The sequence below is a fragment of the Botrytis deweyae genome, assembly GCF_014898535.1.
Source record: "Botrytis deweyae strain B1 chromosome Unknown BDEW_007, whole genome shotgun sequence".
In the NCBI taxonomy this organism is placed as follows: domain Eukaryota; kingdom Fungi; phylum Ascomycota; class Leotiomycetes; order Helotiales; family Sclerotiniaceae; genus Botrytis; species Botrytis deweyae.
This window is the reverse complement of record NW_024066214.1, coordinates 912,425-931,818: the sequence shown is the minus strand read 5'-3', so window position 1 is coordinate 931,818 and position 19,394 is coordinate 912,425. Positions and strand designations below refer to the sequence as shown.

The following is a 19,394-nucleotide window of genomic DNA, read 5'->3' as shown; positions in this document are numbered from 1 at the left end:
TGAAATTTCGCGCTAAGGATACTAGCGTCTCGCACTGAGAATTTCGAACTTTCCAAAATTTCGAAGACTTCATTCCTCTCAGCGACAAATCACCGACGACAACCTCGACCACTTGACCACTTACCACCGTCAAGATGAAGTTGGTGTGTATTCCATTATTCCGTTGTGCTGGAATTGATTGATTGAGTATCTGCTAACAAACTTTGATTGATAGAACATTTCATTCGTACGTTTCGAACCCATTTAAATGAACTCGATCGAAGAATTCGAACTGACAATATTCAACAGCCTGCCAATGGCAGTCAAAAGCTCATCGATATCGAAGACGAGCGCAAGCTCCGTGTCTTCATGGACAAGAGGTATATTTTTTCCGCGACACCGAATACAACGAAAAAATCTAATTTTTGCTCGACAGAATGGGCGCTGAGGTTCCAGGAGACTCCGTCGGAGACGAGTTCAAGGGATACATCTTCAAGATTACCGGTGGTAACGACAAGCAAGGTTTCCCAATGAAGCAAGGTGTTATGCACCCAACCCGTGTCAGACTTCTCCTTTCTGAGGGTCACTCTTGCTACCGCCCACGCCGAACTGGTGAGCGCAAGCGTAAATCCGTCCGTGGATGCATCGTCGCCATGGACTTGTCCGTTCTCGCTTTGAGCATTGTCAAGCAAGGAGAGAGCGACATCCCAGGTGTCACCGACGTTGTCCACCCAAAGAGATTGGGCCCCAAGCGTGCCACCAAGATTAGAAAGTTCTTTGGGCTCACCAAGGAGGATGATGTACGTTTTCCCTACATCATTCCGCCCATCACTCTCAACCGCTTCGTGCTGGTGCTTGAGGATGGAGTGTGAGAAGTAAATCCAAAGCGTAATGCTGATATATCTGGGTTAGGTCCGTAAATTCGTTATCCGTCGTGAGGTTCAGCCAAAGGGTGAGGGCAAGAAGGTCTACACCAAGGCACCAAAGATCCAACGTTTGGTCACCCCTCAACGTCTCCAACACAAGCGTCATAGACTCGCACTCAAGCGCCGTAACGCTGAGCGCACCAAGGATGCTGCCGTGAGTCAAGCCGTCCTGCTTCTGAAATTACCTATCTAACATATTTTCCAGAACGAGTACGCCGCTATCCTTGCCAAGCGTGTCTCTGAGGCCAAGAACGCCAAGGTTGATGCCCGCAAGCGCAGAGCTTCTTCTATGCGTAAGTAGAGGGTTTTCACGATGGGTAATAAAATGGCAGTCTTTGTGGATGTTTGGCGAGTGGAATGAATTCTCAGCCGGGTTCAACAGGTCAAAAAAGCATTATACCAGGATGCTAGATACCAATTTAAAATGGACTGCATATTACTACTTAGGACGGCGTTTCCGGAATGCAAATGATGTGCTATTAATATGTTTTGATGTTCCCATATATTGTCAAATACAGTGGATGGTTGTTCCTACCGAAATCTTGCCCTTCAGCTTCTCCTTTTTGACCTTCCCCCCTTTCCTGACTCGCTTTACTTTACACACCCTAGTTCTACTCTATGCCATTCTTTAAACCTTCAATCCTTTTACTATTGCCCACCCTTTCCTTATCGATATCATGCGAAACTCTTACCCGGTTGATACTATTTAAGATGAATGCTAGGCCAGAACCTAGGAAATTGTCGAACTAGATTGGTCTTGAATCCACGCATTTTCCATCCAAAATCTTTTACCAATACAATAATACAAGAATTATAACACCTCCAAATGGAATATCTATCCGAAAGAGAACGAATGAGTGATCTCATTATGCCTTCATTTCAAAACTCCATAGTAATTTTGATAAGGTTGCTCGCTTGTGACTTTATTTATAAAAAAATAATATCGAGTAGAATCAAACACGTAAGTAGTACAGATGATCTAGATGTCGTCTCTCTTCTCTTCTCTTCTCTTCTATTGAGGCATATAAGTATCTATCTAGTAGTCACACACACTCACACACACACACATACACAACAAGAAACCGATGTTGATACATTTTCATTTTTTCTGATTCCCGCGCACCTATGTATATATGGAAAAGACCCTATGTAACATATTTAAACGTACCTATGTAAGTGAGTAAGGTCTCTACGACCCACGGATATTGCATTACGAAAAGAAGAAAGAGAATACCATCTTCTGCAATCCGCACTGCTGTTTTTTCCTTTCCTAGTAAATTTCTATCTACATGCCTGCCCACAAACCCCGAGTGAAACCCAAGAAACCATTTTTGATCCATCTTCCAGTGTCTTTGCAACCACATCTTGTAGCTCCTTAATCCATAGGTGCGTGAGTGAACAAAAAGCTCACACTCTCTCCATTATGCGTCCTCCTGATCGCCTCGGCCAACGTCGCACTAATATCCATAACTCTCAATCTTCCACAAGTCTCTTCCTTTCCTCTTAGAGGGACTGTATTTGTAACAACGACTCTGCTCAATTTACTCTTGTTTAATGTTTCGATTGCTGCTCCGCTTAGGATTCCATGAGTTACGATAGCGACGACTTCCTTGGCGCCGTGTTCCATGACGGTTTCGGCGGCTTTGACAAGGGTGCCGCAGGTATCGGCCATGTCGTCTACGAGAATGGCAATTTTGTCTACGACGTCACCGACAAGGACCATGCGGGATACTTCGTTAGGACGAGCGCGCTCTTTGTGAATAAGGGCAAAGCCGAGGTCAAGACGGTCGGCGATGGAGGTTGCTCTGAGAATTTCGTTAGTTATTTTGGTCCTTGTTTAAAAAGACTTGCTCCGTCTTGTCCAGATCCTGCACCTCGCAGATATACTGGTTCCCTTTCGTAGAATATGAAAAGAAATAGCTCACCTCTTAGCACCACCGGCATCCGGACTAACAACCACACACTTGCTAACCTCCAAGTTCTCTCTGATCCATCTCAAAGTACTTGGTTCCGCATACAAATTATCGACTGGGACATTAAAGAACCCTTGGATTTGACTTGCATGTAGATCCATTGTAATAACATGATTACAGCCAGCCGTTTGCAACATGTTTGCAATAAGTTTCGCAGAAATGGGAGCGCGGGATTTATCTTTCTTATCTTGACGTGCGTAGGGGAAGTTAGGGATGACAGCTGTAATGCGACGTGCGGAGGCGGTTTTGCAAGCATTGATCATGATGAGAAGTTCCATGAGTCCATCATTGATATCGCCAGGTGCGGTGGATTGGAGGATGAAAACTAGAGAGTAAAATTTAGAAATTTGACTTCGAGTATGCGATGGGATGAGGGACCAGGAGAACTAACCATCTTCATCTCTGACACTCTCTCCTACTGTGACGCTGGTCTCTTGATTTGAGTAGTTCAAGCTCATAGTCTTTGCAAGCTCAATGCCCAATCTGCGCAATGGATTTCGTTAGCACCTTCTTTCACATCTCCATCCTTAAGATTGGCACTCTAATAGCTCATATCCCGTCAATATTTCAAAACCCCCCATTCACAGATCCAAGCACTCGTCATCCCACCATCCCGAAGCAGATATATCTCATCTCATCCCACCAAAACAACCCAATCATCCCCAATAACGCAAGCAAGAAATGAAAACAACTCACCTATCAGCAACCAACTTCGCCAACTGAGGATGGCTGTTACCCGTGAGCAACTTAATTGAATTTGTTGCCATTTTATCTCCTTTTCTTCTCCTTTTCTTCTCTGTTTCTTTTTATTCCTTCTATATTTCCTTCGTATCGTTGCCTAACTCGCAGTCGCAGATATAGACAAGCCTCCTCTCAGATGCGCAATCGTAGTTGTAGTCGCAAATGCAGTCTCTAGACTAGGTAGCGCACGTTTCCTTTCGCTTCGTCCTATTCGTTGTCCGTTCGTTCGCAGATTCCGTGTAGGGTTTACAGTTTTCCTGTACCTGCACAATAATCTCCAATGCAACTAATTTTCCTCGAGTGTATGTTTGTTCTGAATGGATCAGAATCAATTTTCAACGTCCTATTGGATCCCTCCTTCTAATATGCGCAAGTTCGTCCTGTCGGTCGTATACAGAAATTCAATCAGTTCTTATGATTGAGAATATTCTTGACGTTACTTTATGTTGCGTCGTAGTCAAATGTCTGAAGTATGAAATATGAGGAAAAAGGAAGCCGTTGAGTAAGAAATGAATGAACCCTTTGACATTGACATTTGAGAGAAATAATTTTTGCGGGGTTTCGAAAAAGATAACGTCCGTGCCGAATGATCGGCTTTTTCCGTTTTCTAGCCCTGTGGTAACCAACCACGGCCAATCAAAACTTCATCACATCATATTATGAGAGATTATGTACAAGTGTGGTATGGTAGAGGGGTTTTCGTTATACTAGGTCATCACGTTATCTTATTTTCACATTTCCAAACCAAATACAGTCAACGTCTTTCGAATTCATCAATCTATGATAATTCTGTATGCTAACTAACTAAAAGCTATCTACTTTTTACATCTGCCATTTTTCCCTTTTGGAATTTTTTTGTCTCTGGTGGGTCATCTATCTAATCCTCCTTCCCTGGGAAATCATCTTTTAAACGACCTGCACTTCGCTTTGAAAGAATCCTTACCCGAAGATCTCAAACCAAATATAACCATCCATCCTCATCCATCACCTTATCTGTCTACCTGATATCGCATAGTTTCATATCCTCCGACCCATAAAAAAGCAAACCTATCCTCCGTAGAACCATCGCTCTGGTTATTAGAAGACCGCCTTGTCCTCATAAATATCGTCAAAAAAAAAGAAAGCTTGACGCCGCCAAATGCTGATCAAAAGCCTGCCATGCATGATATCATAATTAGGAAAAAGATGTTTGACCTTGCAATTGATGTTTATGCAAAACCGAAATATTCACTGCCTGCTGTAATGGCAGTAAGAACTTGAGCGCGAAGGGTCTCATAACTTTCATATTCTGGAAGATCGAGTTCTAGAAGTTGGGTTAGCATATGATTAGATGTATGATTTAGGCAGTGTAACTTACGATTGAAACAAGTATGAGAAGATGGAAGTCGTTCTTTGTTGCCATAGTCTCGGTGGATATTGAATCGACTGAAACCATTCATACCCTCAAGCTCCTTGAAACCGTTAAGGGGTACTTTACTGGTTCCCGTGACGAATTGCAACAACTTGGCTCGCTCTTCTTTGTCAAATGAGCGAATGGCACGCCAGAACCACTGAATTTGTGGAGAAGATGCCGAATAATTGTGGTATTCAGTGTTACTCTTCCAGTCATCAACATCAATTTCAGGCAGTCCAGAGATTAGCAACTCTAATTCCTGCTCATTGAAAATCGAGACCAGTTCAGCAGGGATGATATCATGGAAGCCCTTCAAGAATTCATCAAGCTGTGCTTTGACAGATCCTGTGAGTTTCCATTCGACCATCAATCGAACATACTCGTGCTTGTTCTCCTCCGTCACTGGAACATTGCGCCCATCTTCAATAAAGTCAATGGTCTCGACAACGCCAAATTTGTCGTTATCAACGGAGAAGGTTTCGGTAATGATATCCGTGATATCATTCTCAAGCATCCATATGAGTGACTTATAATAGTCAGGATCCAAAGATTCCATGTCCTTGACTGAAACAGCCTTGCCTAAGATGCGCTTGTAAACTGCTCTACTGAAATGGCAATCGAGAACACGACCTTCATATAGTGCCTTTCCGATGATACGACCGATGAATTTGAAGAACATTAGATGCTCCTCGTTGATACTACTCAATTGATTTGGATGGAAAGTAGTACGATCAGAAGACACGGGGATGAAAAGAGCATAGCCAGGGTCGAACATTTGCCTAGAGAGAACTTGGAACCATTCGCGAGTAACTCCGCCTGCATCTACACCCTCTTCTCCGTGGAAACGAATGCTTAATTTTCCATACTTCATTTGATCAGGAGTCTGGAAGTAGAGAGATTTGAAAGAGTCGTGGAATACCTGCTCTCGACGAACAGACAATTGTAATGGAGGAACTGCACGAGAACCCTGGCTTCGGCTGTGAATGCTGCGGCTGAAGTAGTTGCGCTTATTATCAAACTCGAGAACCTTAGGATTCTTTACCAATAAAGAGAATGTACCAGACATGAGCTTTGGAGTATGTCGGACTAGGTCATTCAGAATCTTTCGATGCTCTTCGGTGAACGTGAAGAACAAGTTCTCCATTCGAGACTCTGGAACGGGACTAGCAAGAACCATTTCCTTATTCTTTGCACTTCGATTAAGTGGTGTGTCCTTCAATGTAGTGTTCTTGCAAACGACCATGAGGGATTCGATCAAAGGTAAAAGAATAGTGGCGACACTAAGCATATGATCTTGTTGCCTAATTGTACTGAGACAGGCACTTAACTTCTCCCACATTGGGCCAAAGGTGGAGTTCTCGTAGAGGCTAGACACGAGATCTTGCTTTTCGACAATCTCAGAGGAAACCTCTGCTTCACTGGCTACATCATCCTTCTTTTCACGCTTAGGATCAAACAAATGATCTAGCGCAGTGAGAACACGTAGAAGTTTGTGCTGGTCGGATGCCGGTGGTGAGAACTTGGCTAACGCGACACCCTGAATCTCAGTTCCAGTTCTAGCTTTTTGGATCTGAGGAAGAAGGTCCTCGAGATCTATTAATATGACTTCACCCAATGCTCGAGCCTTGGCGATGAGTTCTTTTCCGAAAATGGCCTTCGCGCCAGGAATGGTGGAAAGATTCTTGATGGTTGATAATGTCTCGCGGAAGGTCTTTGAGTTGCACTCACAGCAGAAGATATTGGTAACCAGGCGAAGATTGTGTTCTGGAACAACAGGAGGAGTGAAAACATGAACCTTCTTCTGTTCTTGCTTAGAAGTATCCTCGGGCTTCGAAGAGTCGGTATCTGGAACGACGGAGGCCTCACCGGCATCAGCGCTTGTAGGAATAACAAGTGCCGGAAGTACTGGAGCAGATGTCGACCCAGCGGAAGTGTTTTCTACAGGAGCAGTCTCATCTGATACCACCGGTGGTTGTTCAGTGGACTCACTCTCACCTACGGTAACGTTGTCAGGATTGGGTGCATCGGTGGAACCAGTGGCTTCAGCCATCTCGGCTGTCTCGGCTGCAGTTGCGCTCGCCTTGGCCTTTTCTGCTTCTTCGATAGCTTCTTTTTGCTTTCGTTCTAGCGCAATGAGAGGGCTAGTGATAAGATTAAGTAAGAGCGAAAGTTGTTCCATGATGGTTGCGCTCTCCATGATCAAATCACGATCTAGAAGACTGAGCAGAGAGTTAAGAGCGTATCTTGGGGCTTTGCTATCCTTTCCTTTTCCCTTCCGACTGAGACTTCGCTTCAGTCCACCAGATGGCTCGTGCTCGGTCAAGAAGAACGATGCGACATGCAAATTAGTTTGAGCAAGGTAGACCAAAGCTGTCAGACATTGTTGGACTACCATGAGTGGCGATGCCTCAGAATTTGTCTGGGCGAGCGAGCCGAGACCAGTAAGTGTTCGTCGAAGAGTTTGTGTAGGGGTCTTTGGATCCTTTTCTCTTGGTTGCTTGGCTCTGACGGACAGATAGGAAAAGCTTCGCTCGATTGCGGTCATGTCGGCACTACCATCCTGAAGGATATGAAGAAGGGTGCTAATGAGCTCGGCACGGTTGTGCTTGTTCAATGCTACATTTTGCAGAACTGAGTTGAGTGTGCTTCGGAAACTGCTGTGTTGGAAAATAAACATCAGCCGCAAAAGTGTTGCTACCCCTTGTTTGTCCAACATTTGAACGATTGCCCGACGAGCTCTTGGTTGCTGAGGAGCCCCTCGACTTTCTTCACCAGGAGCTGGACGGCGAATGACGCCTACAGGTGCTCTTCCAGGGTGGCCAGCATGATCTGGCTGACCTCTGCGTAATTGACGTGCTTGGGCAGCGAGGTCGGGAGGCAAGGATGCCATGAAATCTTCATCACCTTCCATCAGAACTTCTTGTCTAAGAGCTGGTGGGAAGGTTGCAAGGATGCTTGGAAGATCCATGTCTCCATTTGGTGGAGCTCCGCCTGCTGCTGCTGCAGCCTCTCGTCGTTCATTACGTTCACGACGTCGGCGTTCTTGTGCTTCCTGCTGCATGATTTCCTCTCGAATATCATCTGGGAGGGCATCAAGGAATTCCTGTTCAATGTCGGTTGGCTGTGAACCTGTCGCAGTGGCTTGTTGACGTCGCTCGGCAACGGCAGCCATGATGACTTCCTCGCGAATATCCTCTGGGAGCTCTGCAAGGAACTCTGCGTCGATGCCCAGGTCTGTGATATCATATGGCGTGTTTCGAATCATAGTCATAACTCTAGGACGATCAGCAGCTGGAACCTCTGTTTCTTGTGCTTCTGCATTGGTAGCTCCCGGAATTTCACTCTGGACACCCTCCATGGCATCGGTTGCGTTGGCATTACCCGCCTCGACAGGCTCTTCAATGGATTCATCGGCCTGGGCACTTTGAGCAGCCGCCATCTCAGCTGCAGCTCTTTCAGCTGCCTCTTTCTCTTCGGCCTCTTTCTTCTCTCTGGCTGCCTTCTCCTCTGCCTCCTTGGCTTCCCTAGCCAGCTTTTCTGCTTCTAATCGCTTCTTCTTTTCTTCTTCCAGTACGCGGATTCGTTCCAGTTCGGCTGCTTTGCGAACTTTGTCAGCTTCAATGGCAGGAGGTACGAGCGCTGCCATGAGTTCATTCTTGAGCTCTTGAGCGTTCTCAACATTGCTTGGTCCGAAGAGTAGCTTAGACTCTTCTGACCATCTTGCAGCTGTACATTGAGTAGAGAAAGATGTAGCGCTTCCAGGCTCGCTGGTATCACGGTGATTGTCATTACGAGGACGACGTGTTCCAAACATCGCTTCGAGTTCTCTTGGCAACTGACCAGGACCAGCGGTAATATGAAACTGTAAAGCTTGTCCATTACGAGCGATTGATCCTGGGATACGTAAGGATCTGATCATGTCAAGGATTTGTTCAGGGCTATCACCGAAAGCACGTCCGCCAAGAACGCTACTCATGTCTATCAAGCTGCCGCCGGGTCCCGGTGCTTGAATCCAGCTGCCGATTTGAGGTCCTCGATGGCCAGGTCTGCTTAAAGCGCTTGGGCCATTACGTTGAAGTAGAGGGTTTGTGCCGTCATCCATGGAATATGGGGGTGGAGCGCCGGATCTATGTGCTCGGTAACGGAAATCTGGTACTACAATTCTATCAGTCCTATTCTGTCTTTGAAGGCCATCCTCGATTGCCGCTAGGTCCGAGACGGCTTGTCTTTCTGCGAGAAAACTGCTCATAAGTTCTGATTCTAAGAGTTGTAACCTACCACCAAGTGGATCGCGCGAACCTCCAGGAAGGAATGGGAAAGGACTGGGGAATGCATGGCGATGTCGGCCTTGATGTCCACGGTGGCTGATGACCATTGGAGGCTCAACATCTCCTTCCCAACCAAAGATAGGACCAGGGCCGTCCGCTTGATTTATTAGTCGGACCGTAGAACTTGGTCTGATATTAGACTGACCTGGGTATGCCTGCTCAAAGAGCATCTCTTCATCCATATCATCCTCGTCGTCTTCATCTTTTGTAACAAGTTAGTAAATCTTCATAGACAGATCTCTTAAAGCAGACGAATCGATTTCGAAGCTTACCTTCTTCTTCGATTTCTTCCATGTATTCACCCAAAGGTTCTTCCTCATCATCTTCCGGATCACCAACGCCTTCTTCTTCCAGACGTTGAAGCATTTCAACGGCATCTTCTTCATCACCAGCGCCGGCAAGCACACGAACAAGGTTCCCAATGGGGCCCATGTCACCCATGGAATGGGAATGAACTCGTGCAGCTTCGTTGTCTCCTCCTGGTCCTTCGTAGCCTTCTTCGAAATCTTCCTCGTCGTCTTCCTGCATGTCCTCATCGTTTTCGCTTTCCCAGTCATCGATATCTTCGTCTTCGGCAAGCTCTTGGACATTTCCGGCTTCATCGAGAATTTCGATACGAGCGTCATCTTCCTCCATACCGTCAGAACCATGCTCGTCATCATCATCGTCATCTTCGCTATCGTCGTCATCGTCATCGTCGTCATCATCATCTTCATCTTCGTCTTCCATGATGACTTCGACGTCAACACCATGATCGCCAGAAAGACCTTCGATAGGACCCATGCCATCTTCATCATCATCTTCGTCGCTGACATTTTCCTCATCGTCTTGCTCCATTTCCTCTTCATACTCCATACCATCATCGTATTCACCTTCGTACATGTCCTCGTCATCTATAAGAATTAGCCTTTGTACATCAAGTATGATAATTTTTTGCACTTACCATCTTCGGAATCAGATGATGTATCGCCCTCTTCCCCTTGCTCAAACATACCCAAAGTCGAGTTTCGGAATAGATCAGGTGTCTCTTCTCGGTCGTCTTCGAGATCTGACACTGAAGTGGCAGACTCAATGTCATCGTCGTCAGCTTGTCCTGGGGGTGAAGATATAAGTGCGTTTTCACTAAGGTAGATAGCATGATGAGTGAGCTGCTTCAGGGGCCGCAGGATATATTTGACAGCTCGCTTTGCGCCAGGGAAGTTGAGATCAATGTCTGCTACCGAGGCAGTCAAGGCTGCAATGTATCCCTTTTCATACATAATACGCTTGAGTTGCATCTGGGATCTCTTGCTGACAGAAGTATCTGCAGTTCCTAAATTCTCCTTTCCAGTCATTATATGCATCATGAGATCGGCAAGTGAGAGCATCCTGGCATATTTAATTTCAAGAGGCTCGGTAGAAGCGCTTGCGTCTTTGTAAGCCTTGAGAATATTCTCTAGGACAAAACGTCGTACGAACAAGAGATCGGGCTCATCTTCTCCATCACTTTGCTCTCGGAGCTTATCAAGGATTTGTTCTCCAGTCTTGTTCAACAGAGCAGTGATAACAGAGTCGGCCCAGTGCGATGTGGTTAGCTTCTTACGAATTGTGGTGGTTTCTGGGTAATCCAGTGTTCCAATGGGCAAAAGATCAGAAAGAAGATAGTGAAGCACACTAGATCGAGGCCTTGAAGGCGTCATTGCCTGAGGAGGAGCGCTACGCTTGAAATTAATGAACTCAATCTTAGTTCTATTGTAAGCAGCCAAAAGTTCTGTGAGGCATTGCAGCAGGAAGCATCTGTAAATGTAGATGGGATGCTCCTCGCCTTTGAATTCCTGTTTTGTGGAATCCTGGGTAGATTGCCCATCTTTGGGTACAGGTGAGTCAGGTACGGATGGTGCACCAACCATGGCGACGTCTCCATGTTCAGGCGAAGTAGACTTGTCTGCATGGCTAGTGGTTGGACGATCTTTGTCTTCCACATCCTTATAATTCAAGAGTTCACATAGTAGGAAGTGAATGACACCATCTGGATTCTCGACTACGGGTGTTTTATACTCTGGAGACACTGCCTTTGCAACATCCGGCATATCAGTATCAATAACTTCAGTAGATGGTTTAAGATCTTGAAGAGTAAGGTCTTCTGTGGCTTGTACGGTTGGCTGGACAGCATCTTCAGAAGCCTTGGCTGTGGATGGACTTTCACTTGGAGGATCACCCTTGAGTAATAACGATGGTACCCGAGCTGTCGATTCAGACGATGGGAAAGGCCATCCTGTAAATTGGACCATCTCGTTAGTTACTTGAACAAATAGTGCCGGGGCACGATTGGCGAGATGTTGCAATCCTCTCAAGTACAATTGAAGGTCAACTGGGGATCGCTGTGGCCGAATATTGTGATCGAAGAATGCCTTGATATCTGATCGCATGATCTGTTTGATAGTCTCGTCGTCCTCAACTATGTGTCTAAGGATGAGCAAAAGAGGGCTGTGAATGCGAGTTGAACTGGCCCCTGCAAGCTGCTTTGCCATAACAAACAATCGCTGGATGTTTTTCTTTTCGCCCATGCCTTGCGCAACTGAGCGGGTACGTGTCAGTATGACAAGGATTCGAAGTACAGCAAGTGCGAGGGATTCTTCTTTTCCAATTCGTGGAAGGATATCCAGGATAGACTCTAATAGTTGAGATCTTTCTTCATCGGATACTGCGAGCTCTACATGCTCAAGGACAGGTGCCACAACCTTTTCATTTTCATCTTTTGGTGGTGTCCACTTAGCCTTTCTTGGCTTGGCGTCTTCGCTCAAAAGCATTTCAACAATTAGAAGAATCTGTGCGATCCAAGGTGATGGTTCCTCGGCGGAATGCGAAGGGGATAGCTTGACAAAACTGAGTAAAGTAGGGAGATTTTCCTTGAGCTCTCCCAGAGCAGCAGCGTAGAATTGTTTTTCACGCAACATCAACGCCAACAAATGAGCATAAGCAGCAATCTTATTACCCTCAGTGCGGACATCCTCAGCACCTGCGAATGACATTAGAGCAACAACAAGTGTTTCGGCGACAATCTTCCTCAGTCCAGAGTGATCTGGAGATTTATTGACCACGGTAGTAATCAAGTCAGATATTTCAAAGGTAACATCGCCATGAGCATTGATGACATCTAAGCACTTATCAATCAAATTATCTCGAATAAGCTTTCGTTCATCATTCAAGTCATCAACGGTGACTTGCTTGAAGGATGGCTCTTCGACCTTGATAGATTGTGTAGGGTTCGACGCAGAACTTTCACGAGGCGCACTTGATCCGGCGCCGTTCTCGTAGCCAGGGGCGAGTTGGTTCATCATGCGATTAAAGCCCTGAGGAGTGAAAGGATCGTTTGCTGGCTCAGGGGCGCCTGTTTGACCGGATGTCGGAGCTGTAGCTACTGTTTGAAGTGAGTTAATGATCGCTGTTACATCCGTTTGGGTAGGATCAGTGGCAATGGATTGCTCATTTGGGCTTGCTGTTCCAGTGGATCCACTTGAAGGTCTAGAATTACCAACAGGCTCGGGAGCAACCTCGATGTCATCGTCAGGAATTGGACAGCGCCCGCGAGTTCTTTCTCTCTTGTGTTCCTTGCAATAGTCAGTTGAATTGGTAAGATTATTGAAGCAGCGATACAGGGCTTCCTTGGCTAAGTCTTCGTCATAACCTTGTTCTTTGAGTGTGTTCACACTATCAGAATTGATCTTGAAGGCCTTTCGGAGAGATTTTGGCTGTCGAGCCGATTGATTTTCGGTAGTTCTCTTGATAGCTCCAGTTTCACCTTCCGTTGAGGCAATAGTACGAATTACTTCAATGAGTTTCTCTGATATTTGGCTTGGGGCCTTTTCAATCAAATCAGATTCCCACAGACCTCGGACAGTAGGAAGAATTGCCATGCGAAGCTCTACCACGAACTGGCCGGGTGTGAAAGAGTCGGACCGAGAACGATCGCGATCTCGTTCACTGCGAAGTATCATAGCCACAGTTTGCGGAACTTCTATGATATGCTTTGAATTGACAAGAATTGCATACAAGGAAAGAATCTGTTTGGCACCAGTAGTCGCCAACTCAAACCTCATTGTCTTTTCAGGTGTCTTATTCTCCCCTTGTTGCTCGTTTGAGTTGTTATTGCCAGCACGGATTTCAGAAGTAAAAGCTTCTAGAATACGGTTCAGGGTAGTAAATCCAGAACGCTCCTTGAAAGCTTGCAAGACAATACTGATGGTTTGGATCTGACGATCTGCATGACGTGAGGCTAGATTGCATTATTAGTCATGATCATGTTTGCGGGAAGAACTAGAAAATGGTACTTACAGTCGACTAACATATCTTTCAATACATGTAACAATCCGATCCAATAAGAGTAGTTGTCGATACTATTATCATCACCTGGACGTGCCAGTTGTTTGAGCACAGACTCAGACAAAGCTTCGGCAATAGTGGTATGGTTTTGTCTGTAGTATGGATCCGGATTCCTCCTACTAAGAAGAACCTTGCCAACGTTCTGGAAAAACGGACCAATAACTCGAGGCATTCTACCAAGGAGGTAGCGCAACGTGCCAAAGTTTCGGAATTGAGCAGAATTGTTCAAAGCTCCGAGGCTCTGAAGTTCCGAAGCGTTCTGAGTTGATTGACTCGCCGGCTTCGCGGGTGTATCCGAAGTAGAATTTGCGTTCGCGAGCTCTGTTTGCAACGCAACAGGCAAGGCCGTAACGTCAACGGATGGAGATGAAGTGTCAGGTTCGACAGTTGATGTTGAAACGTTTGCAACAGGCGGAGATGGTTCTGTACTAACAACAGTGTCCGGGATCATATCGCTAATTCCATTATCCTTGATTCGTGCTGATGGTATTTGTTGCCAGCTCTTTGGAACAAGTCTCTGTAACAAGATTTCTTCCTTGAGAGATGCGCCTAAGAGTGGGCCAAGGGTTTGAATCAAACGGTTGTAGTGATCAGCGAAATTCATGGAGTTGAAGCCAGACGGAGTGTTCCTGTGACTGTATGGAGATCCCTGTATGGAAGCGGTCAAATTGGCGACTAATGAATGAACATTGACAAAAGCTTTCGCGAAAGCAGTGCCTTGAGCCAATATCTTTTCGTCGGCATGTTCACGGCTTTGGCTGTCCACAAATGGAGCAAAGAAAGATGTGCTGAGATCGTGTTTGGCAAATGACTCAAGGACATCTGCGGCAGCCTGAGCTCGCTTCAAAAGAGATGGAATCACGAGGTATGGTTTTTGCTCGGCGAGAAGAGCAATAACGTTCTGCAAATTGCGCGAAGAAATTCCGTCTCCAAAATTTGCTGGCAGACTTTGAGATTCAGCGAGATCAAGCACATACTCAATTCCACCTCTAGCACAAAATTCGCTACGAACCGATGAATTATTTAATACAGTGGCAAGAAAAGAAGCGACAGAGGTAATGTATGGTGTCATGGAAATATCGGGTTCTTTGGTTGATACTGGAGTGGATGCAGTGTCATCGGCATCGCGCATCTCAACATCACTGCCACTATCGACAGCCTTGCCCTTTCCTTTCGCATCCGAGGGGCTGTGTGAAGCGGCGCCTAGTGCAATGACGTTACCGGCCGAATCGTGTTCCCACAATTTAGCGCCAGCTCTATCTTTCTCTGCCTTTGTTTTGCATAAATATCCAACTCGGACAACCATAACAAGAATGGCATTGATGATCTCGCCCTTGAGAGTTGGGTGGTGACGTGCCAATTCATCGAAAGTGGCGCCTAAACTGGATGGCAACTCTCCATTGGACTCCATACATTTGACATGCTCAGGGCTCTCGAATATCTCGAAGAATGAACGCAGAGCATGAGAGGCTCGAAACATCTTCATACCAGTGTTATTCAAACAGAGCGCGCTAAATGCTTGAGGGATGATATTGATGGTCTCTTGGGTTGGCATAATGCCGCGGGCAAGAGGGCCATCGCGGGGAGCTTGAAGCATCGCTAGTGTTGGCGGTTGTGTGGTCGTGAGATCAAAAAGGGGTCCATCATCATCATCGTCATCGTCATCGTCATAGTCTTCCTCTTCTTCATCAGATGATGCGATATCCCCATCAGGTCCTTCGAGAGGGATGCGTGCGGAACTACGCCGCCGCCTCCTAACATCTTTTTCTTCCTTGGGTTCCTTGGGTGATGGTAACACAAGTGGACTACCGGTGACCGCCTCTAGAAATCCCTTGCTCAAACCAGCCTCTGCAATGATTGCAAAGCTCGTGGGCTCATTATTGATAAAACCATTTAGAATGCCAACGGCGTTAGTCCAGACAATGGAACCAAAGCAGCGGCCATTTCCAATGATTTGACGCAAACTACCAAGCAGTTGTGAAGAATCGATAAGGTTGCGCAAGATACGATCAAAGTTACCTCCGTAACTGTTCGCAGATGACATCATATGGTGAATGAATTTGAATAGCCATTTCAAGATTTGTTGTTGATAGAAAGGGACTTCATAATCAGTAGATGGTGAACGATGTTCGACTGGCATTACACTGCCGGATTCTGCAATGCCTGAGGCAACTGTGGTCTCGTGAACAATCAGATCAGAAACTCGATCAAGGCCATTTGCATTGACCAATATCTGAAAGGCTTCACGAGCACTGTACACTACATTGTCCAGGAACGACAAAGTTTTCGGCTGATAACGCTGGGCCACAGTGGTGCGAAGGCCAAGAATTTCGATCATGATAGGTATCAAGCCAGCTGTGACAAGACCCTCTGCAGTGCGGGGGTATTGGCAGAAACTGGTCATGAGTGAGAATAAAGCATTTCGCCACTGATCCTTTTCTGTCAATTTGTCACCGAGATCTTCCACAGCCATCTCTGCCACAGCTTTACGGATGACATACAACATTACACCATGATTTATGGTAGTGTTCAAAGCTTTGCAGACATCTTGAAATTTTGATGAGATACCCGCGATAGCCTCGAGCGTCGAAAATGCTAGCGTTTGCATGTATGTAGAGACAGCGATGTCGCCTTCGGCCGGTGGGTGCACCAAATCAGCAACTTGATAGATAAATTGTAAACGCTTTGGCTCGTCGCTGTCTTGTTTCATGATGTTCTCGAGGAAGACTGGTTCGGCGTAGACATTAGCCATATTTGCAACAGCAAGCATTCTAATCACGAGAGCCTGTTGTCGAGTCTCCAATGAAGAGATGAGAGCTTTTGCAATCCGAATCTTTGTAAATAGCTCATATTGCAGATCTTGGGGAAGGTCCAAACTATACTCCTCCATCAAAGAATAGATATCTGTGGATCTGAGCTTTGCTGAAGAAATCTCTATGACTTTAGCATTCTGTCGTTGGGCATCGTCCGCAGGCATTGTTGGAGTGCGTGCCAATACTGGGGATGTTTCTTCGGGTGCCGACGATCTATTCGCGCGTTGAGCGTTCGGGCCAAGGTTAGATGATCTGCGAACAGGTGTTGGAGTGATGGGCGGTTGTCCAGAAGGGATAGGAACAGTCTCGACTGGCTTCAAAGCAATATTGGCCGGCTCGGATTCAGTCTTGACTTTAGGATAATAAGTCATTCTGACATCGCCCCATTCATCCCAGCTTGCTTGCGATTGAGGTGAAGCAGTATTAACTGAACTCCTGCGAGGGCTCTTTGTATTTGTACTGACACCCGATCCGCCTTTGTATATGGAAACAAGATCGTTTGCATAGACAACAGTTGTTGAATTCTTGGGGCTTACCGGAAGGTTGAAATAGGCCTTGTCTTTCTCCTTGCCTTTGGCTCCAGGTGTTGTGGGATTGGGTGTTGTTGGGTGCCCCGAGCCTGGAGAACTAGTGGTAGTCTTGCTGAAAGGCAGTGCCAGCTGAAGAACTCTGTTGAGATCGATATTGTAATGCTCTGCCAATAGATGCTTAGTACTCCTAGCAGATCCGACACGCTTCATAGCAGAGTTGTATCTCTGGGCTAATTGGGATGTAACAAGAAGAGTATTCTCGAGTAATGACAAAGACGTAGTATTGAGCAAGCTCCCCAGATGCGGACTGCTGGAATAAATACTGCGATTGCCACAATTTTCCAGAAGCATCTTTGAGAATTTCAAGATCGCCTCGATCAATTGTCTATCTCCATCTTCTCCATAGCCCAGCTCCAACAGGTCATAGGTCTTCGTATCATCCGCTGCTGCTCCTACATTCGACTTCAGCATCTCACAACCGAAGTCCACCTTTTGAGGACCATCTGCGAGTTTATATGTTGTGCAAAATCTTTCAAGTATCACATCGAAGCGATTCAAGAGAGAGATCCAATGACAAAGGTCGCCACGGGGAAAAGGCCATCTTGTAGGAAATTGTGCGAGATGTTGTGGGAGGAGGGGCAGAGATATGGAGCATGCGGTTTTTCCGAATTCGCTGACGAAAGGAGACTAAAGATAGAGGGTCAGCTTGACGATGCAGATTGATCAAAGAAAAAAAGGCACTTACTAAGGTTTCAACATGCTTAGGCTGTATTGTCTTGATGATTCTGACCATGATGACGGCAGGCGCGGCAAAACCGCAGGTAAATGAAAACGACCCCCTCCACTACCTCTACAGGTATTATATTTCTTGACAACTCAAAAAAAGAGTGCGACGATATATGGCAGGACCAACTGTAGGTAGATGGCGTTTGGTGCGTTTGCGCCGTGAGCGTAACTTGACTTTTGAGGCAACTATGTACAGTCGCGCGAAATGTGCGAAATGGGTAAGTTAAACAAGGCTAGTTACCTGCTCGCAGATAAACTTTTCGTACGAAGTGCAAATGAGAAAATAATGTTGAAAGTGTACAGGGTCGGGTTGATTCTGTATGTAGTGCGAGGTACTTGGTGAAGAAATTGGAGATATCGAAAAAGTGATGGTGTTGAAAGGTACGGTGCAGGCGCCTTTCAATACTTTGCCGTATCGATAAATGGAGATTTTCCCGATTTGATGACGCTGGGTGGGAAACACCAGACTGTGAATGAGAGATGTATTAAGTCGTAGTAAAGAAAGTCTCTTCGAGTTGATGAATTCTTGAAGTTTGAGAGAACTTTCAAGAACGAAGGATTTAATTATTATGTTGTGGTAGTGGTGGTGGTGGTGGGGTTGAGGTGACGGGGGGGATTGTGTTATGGATTTTGAGTTTGTTCTGGGTGGAAAGGAAGTTGGAGATGTGATGGGATTAATTTTTGATGAAGCTCTTCCCTCGTTGAAGCTCTTTTGACAACGCCGCTTTTACTCTTTACTAAGCCTTAGTTTTTTCTCAAGGCTGAATGTTCACTACGTATCGTACAATCGCTTAATGAAGAGCAACTACGTCAGTCTTGTTAACATTTTATTAAAATGGATTGATTTGATTCGATTTGATTGATGGGTTGGAATGCTTTTTGCTTGCTTGGATGTTTCGTTTGTCCAATGCCTTATGTAATACCTTGTTACACTTTACACCAGCATGAAAAGTTCGAACACAGTTAAAAAGATATAAAATAATTAAATCATCAATAAATTCTCCTATCAATTCGAAGAATCTAATAAGTACCTAGGTAGGTATTGACTGATCTATCTATTAATATGATATGAAGTGGATAGGGACTAGGCATCTTGTGATTATGTTTATTCCATTCCCTCTTTTCTTGTCATCTCCTTGTATCATTTTTCGAAAGGCTTCAAAAGGCTTCAAAAGGCTTCATATTGGTTGGTAGCCTTGTCTGAAGCCTTGAAACAACTCATTCAGCCTTGTTTGACAAGGCTTCCAAAAGGTCTCACACGTTTGGAACCAAGAACAGAACAGGAACATGTAACAGGTAGCTACAAGGTACCTAGGTAGAAAGGTATGGAGTAGAGATTTGCAAAACCTATTAGACCTTGATGTGCAAGCAAGCTCTCAATGGATGAACTACCATGTATCTACCTTCTACCTTTGGTGCCGCCGATGCTCTAGTTATCATCTCCCCGTGATAATGATATATTCACATAGTCTGCCTCCACGGCAGTGGCCCTCGGAGAGCCAGCGGAGCGTCATTCAATCATTACAAGGTAGGTAGGTGGGCGGGTACTTAGATGCTCTCGAT

General features: G+C 45.7%; 3 protein-coding genes across 3 annotated transcripts; 1 reads left to right on the top strand and 2 right to left on the bottom strand.

The window, feature by feature from the left end:
* Window positions 1-134: 134 nt before the first annotated feature.
* Window positions 135-1,206, top strand: EAE98_003997 (uncharacterized protein; the record flags this gene model as incomplete). Its single annotated transcript, XM_038951617.1, has 6 exons — window positions 135-143; window positions 215-226; window positions 289-359; window positions 416-779; window positions 892-1,059; window positions 1,111-1,206. 6 exons carry the CDS (start codon window positions 135-137, stop codon window positions 1,204-1,206), a joined length of 720 nt encoding a protein of 239 aa, XP_038812090.1.
* A 786-nt stretch (window positions 1,207-1,992) lies between these two features.
* EAE98_003996 (uncharacterized protein) lies at window positions 1,993-4,149 on the bottom strand. Its single transcript, XM_038951616.1, has 4 exons — window positions 3,575-4,149; window positions 3,270-3,361; window positions 2,831-3,203; window positions 1,993-2,710 (listed from the first exon to the last, which is right to left on the bottom strand). Exons 1-4 carry the CDS (start codon window positions 3,643-3,645, stop codon window positions 2,281-2,283), a joined length of 966 nt encoding a protein of 321 aa, XP_038812089.1. The 5' UTR covers window positions 3,646-4,149; the 3' UTR covers window positions 1,993-2,280.
* Window positions 4,150-4,827: 678 nt separating this feature from the next.
* On the bottom strand, window positions 4,828-17,838 carry EAE98_003995 (uncharacterized protein; the record flags this gene model as incomplete). The annotated part of the gene is made up of 6 exons (XM_038951615.1): window positions 4,828-4,922; window positions 4,977-9,542; window positions 9,613-10,233; window positions 10,284-13,595; window positions 13,655-17,732; window positions 17,791-17,838. 6 exons carry the CDS (start codon window positions 17,836-17,838, stop codon window positions 4,828-4,830), a joined length of 12,720 nt encoding a protein of 4,239 aa, XP_038812088.1.
* Window positions 17,839-19,394: the final 1,556 nt, after the last annotated feature.